Source organism: Amphimedon queenslandica, unplaced genomic scaffold (genome assembly GCF_000090795.2).
Source record: "Amphimedon queenslandica unplaced genomic scaffold, v1.1 AMPQUscaffold_13276, whole genome shotgun sequence".
Classification (NCBI taxonomy): Eukaryota; Metazoa; Porifera; class Demospongiae; order Haplosclerida; family Niphatidae; genus Amphimedon; species Amphimedon queenslandica.
In genome coordinates, this window is record NW_003546488.1 from 109,741 (window position 1) to 113,322 (window position 3,582).

Consider the following 3,582-nt stretch of genomic DNA (forward strand, 5'->3'; position numbering starts at 1 on the left):
TTTTTAGTTGTTTCTGGTATTGCGCTCTTTTGAGCTGCCAGAACAGCTTCATCGTCCTTTGGGGCAGCAAACCTAGAGCTAGCTGAGATCTTGGATGATGATGCGGCAGTGGTCGTGGTGCTGCTTGAACCATCGAGAGATTTAGAGCCGCCGTCTATGCTGCCATCGAGCTTAGGAAGCAACTGGGTGGAGTTATTTAAGAAGTCTTGGTATTGCTCCTCCGTAATTTGTGAAAGAAACTCCTCTATTTGCCTGTCTATTTCACTTGAGATGTCAGAGACAGAGACAGCCATTGTTGGGAAGATAATGTTATTTTTCAAACTGTTATAGTGCGCTGTTGCTACGCGCAAAAGCTACCATGGGAATGCATTGCTGTTGCTAACTGTTGCTAAGTAAACTATTTGTTTATTTTAGTACATGGTAGAAGTTGGTTATACAACTCTGTGTCGGTATCTATGGCCTTATCATACCTCGGGCCTACGGCCCTCGGTATGATAAATGCCATAGATACCTCCACCTCGTTGTATAACCTTTACATATAGTTAATAATGGGTTACCTACATGTAGTCTATTATATTCCTGTATACATGTACATGTACATGTACATTTAGATGCTCATTACTCAAATTTTTAATCAGAGTTAGCTTAAATAATACAAAGGCATTAATAATCAACATGTACCAGATTACATATACTAAAAGCTAAGAGTATTGTTAATGATTTACTTGTATAATAATGCATTCATGGCTTGAGCCAAAGTTTAAATATTCTAATTCAATAATGCATTATATAAATGAAGTCATTAATTCTTTCACCCTCACACTAAGGAAGTATCATTATTAACCTCATTATGATGTAGGCTCATATGCATCTGAGTAGGTGTATTATTCTACCACTTATGTAATACTAGAATTACACATGCACATACACGTACATGTACACATGTACATGTACAGTACATGATGTATTGTGATATGTGAAAGGGGAAGACATGTTATCTGAGGTGTCCTTTGTGTGTTGTCTGTAAATATTTTAGTACACAGGCCTGCACATGCATGACGTAGCATGTACTATATACATGTACATGTATGCAAGTAATTTTAATCACTGTCGATACTATAATATTATTGTATTGCAGACCACCTGAAATTGCTTATGTTCATTATGTACAAGTAATTCTATTATAGTTGTTATATTGGAACTATCATATTAGATTCATGTAATGGTAATATGATTGTGAGCTAATGCCAATATTGTCAATAATTCATTATCAGCTGAGGTTAATGATACAGTATGGGGGATTATTTTTAGAGATATGATCTATACTATTATTATCATCATCATTATTATTATTATTATAAAGTAAAAGGAAGTAGAAATAATACAAATTGTACCACAGAGAATAAAATTAATCATCATAGCTGCTACATCTACAGTACAGTACATTGCATAATTACAATGTATATAATATTTATTATTATTATTAATATAATTGTTTCCTCCTTCAATGTGTGTTGTGTGTGTATCAGCTTGTACAAGTAATTATCCAGTGAACTGTATGTGTGGCAGCATTGATCCTGTTTACTTCCTCTCCTCCTCTTGTTTCTCTTTCCTGTCGTTATACCATTTCCTTAATTCTTTTCTATAATTTAATCCCTCTCGTCCTTTCTCTTTCATCCTCTCTCCTCTCCCCCCTCTCTCTCTCCCTCCCTCCCTCCCTCTTTCTCTCTCTCTCCCTCCCTCCCTCTTTCTCTCTCTCTCCTCCTCTCTCTCCCTCTCTCTCTCTTCCTCATTCTTTCCTCTTTCCCTCTTTCTTTCTCTCCCTTTCCCTCTCTCTCTCTCTCTTAGATGAGGATTGGTATTCATTCAGGTGCAGTAGTTGCCGGTATTGTTGGTACAAGAATGCCTCGGTATTGTCTTTTTGGTAATACTGTTAACATGGCGAGCAGGACAGAAGCTAATGGTGAACCAGGGAAGATACAAGTTACACAATGGACACACAAGTAAACAGACTAATATTAGTAATAATAATAGTAATAATTGAGATTGCATGTAATACATGTAGCAGTGTAAAACAAGTACATTTTGAAAAATACCCTGTGCCCTGTACTATAATAGCCCATGGTTTTTTTCAAAAAATGGCTTCGGAATCACCCCAAATTTTTATTACATTTTCTGATACATATTGATGTCCTTATGGTGTGTAGCAAGTTTGAGCCGATTCCCACTTTAATTTTTCAAGTTACGTCCATTTTAAGAAAATGTGGAAATCCTGAAAAATACCTTTATATAGCCCATGGTTTTTTCCAAAAAATGGCTTCGAAATCACTCCAAATTTTTATTACATTTTCTGATACATATTGATGTCCTTATGCTTTGTAGCAAGTTTGAGCCAATTCCCACTTTAATTTTTCAAGTTACGGCCATTTTAAGAAAATGCTGAAATCCTGAAAAATAACCCTGTACTATAGCCCATGGTTTTTTTCCAAAAAATGGCTTCGGAATCACCCCAAATTTTATTACATTTTCTGATACATATTGATGTCCTTATGCTTTGTAGCAAGTTTGAGCCAATTCCGATTTTAATTTTTTAAGTTACGGCCATTTTAAGAAAATGCTGAAATCCTGAAAAATACCCTGTACTATAGCCCATGGTTTTTTCCAAAAAATGGCTTCGGAATCACCCCAAATTTTTATTACATTTTCTGATACATATTGATGTCCTTATGCTTTGTAGCAAGTTTGAGCCAATTCCGACTTTAATTTTTCAAGTTACGGCCATTTTAAGAAAATGCTAAAATCCTGAAAAATACCCTGTACTATAGCCCATGGTTTTTTCTAAAAAACGGCTTTGGAATCACTCCAAATTTTTATTACATTTTCTGGTACATATTAATGCCCTTATGCTACGTAGAAAGTTTGAGCTGATTCCGACTTCAATTTTTAAAGTTATGGCTATTTGTAAAATGAGCTATTTTTGAAAAATACCCTGTACTACAGCCCATGGTTTTTTCAAAAAATGTCACAACATAAAACACAATTTGTTATAAAATATTTAACCACTATAATAGCCTAACAAAAACAAGTTTTTTGAAGAGATGCATGTACATTTACATGTACATGTCCATGATATAATACAACAGAAAGAAGGAATGAGAACTGCAATAAAGAATGGATTATCTACACATATACATGTACATGTACATGCACTGTACATATGCATACAAATTTACTTCATTTTTATTATTATATTTTTGCGTATATCTTATTAGGTTACTAGCTGACAAGCCCAACTTCAAATTCACAGCAAGGGGTCTGATACAGTTCAAAAATGTCCCGGAACCCACAATGTGCTACTTCCTTGATGAGAACACCGACAAAGGCGATTACCTTGAACTCGAAGTACCCGAAGAAATATCCTACGACTTTATGCAGAAATCAGACTCTCCTCCTCCTACTCCATACTCACACCTCTTTGGGAGTTCTAATCCGTCAACGTACGCCACCACACCCCATGAGTACCCTAGTCCAATGGGCTCCCCTAGTAAAATAAGAAAATTCCCAGCGTCTCCCGAGGTCCGG

General features: G+C 35.7%; 1 protein-coding gene across 1 annotated transcript in view; it reads left to right on the forward strand.

The window, feature by feature from the left end:
• Window positions 1-1,822: 1,822 nt before the first annotated feature.
• Window positions 1,823-3,582, forward strand: part of LOC109583843 (soluble guanylate cyclase 88E-like) — a 2,060-nt gene continuing 300 nt past the window's right edge. The window contains exons 1-2 of the mRNA XM_019999328.1: window positions 1,823-2,003; window positions 3,273-3,576. Of these exons, the coding sequence (XP_019854887.1) occupies window positions 1,849-2,003; window positions 3,273-3,576 (459 nt within the window). The 5' untranslated portion in view covers window positions 1,823-1,848. The remainder of the gene's footprint in view (window positions 2,004-3,272; window positions 3,577-3,582) is intronic.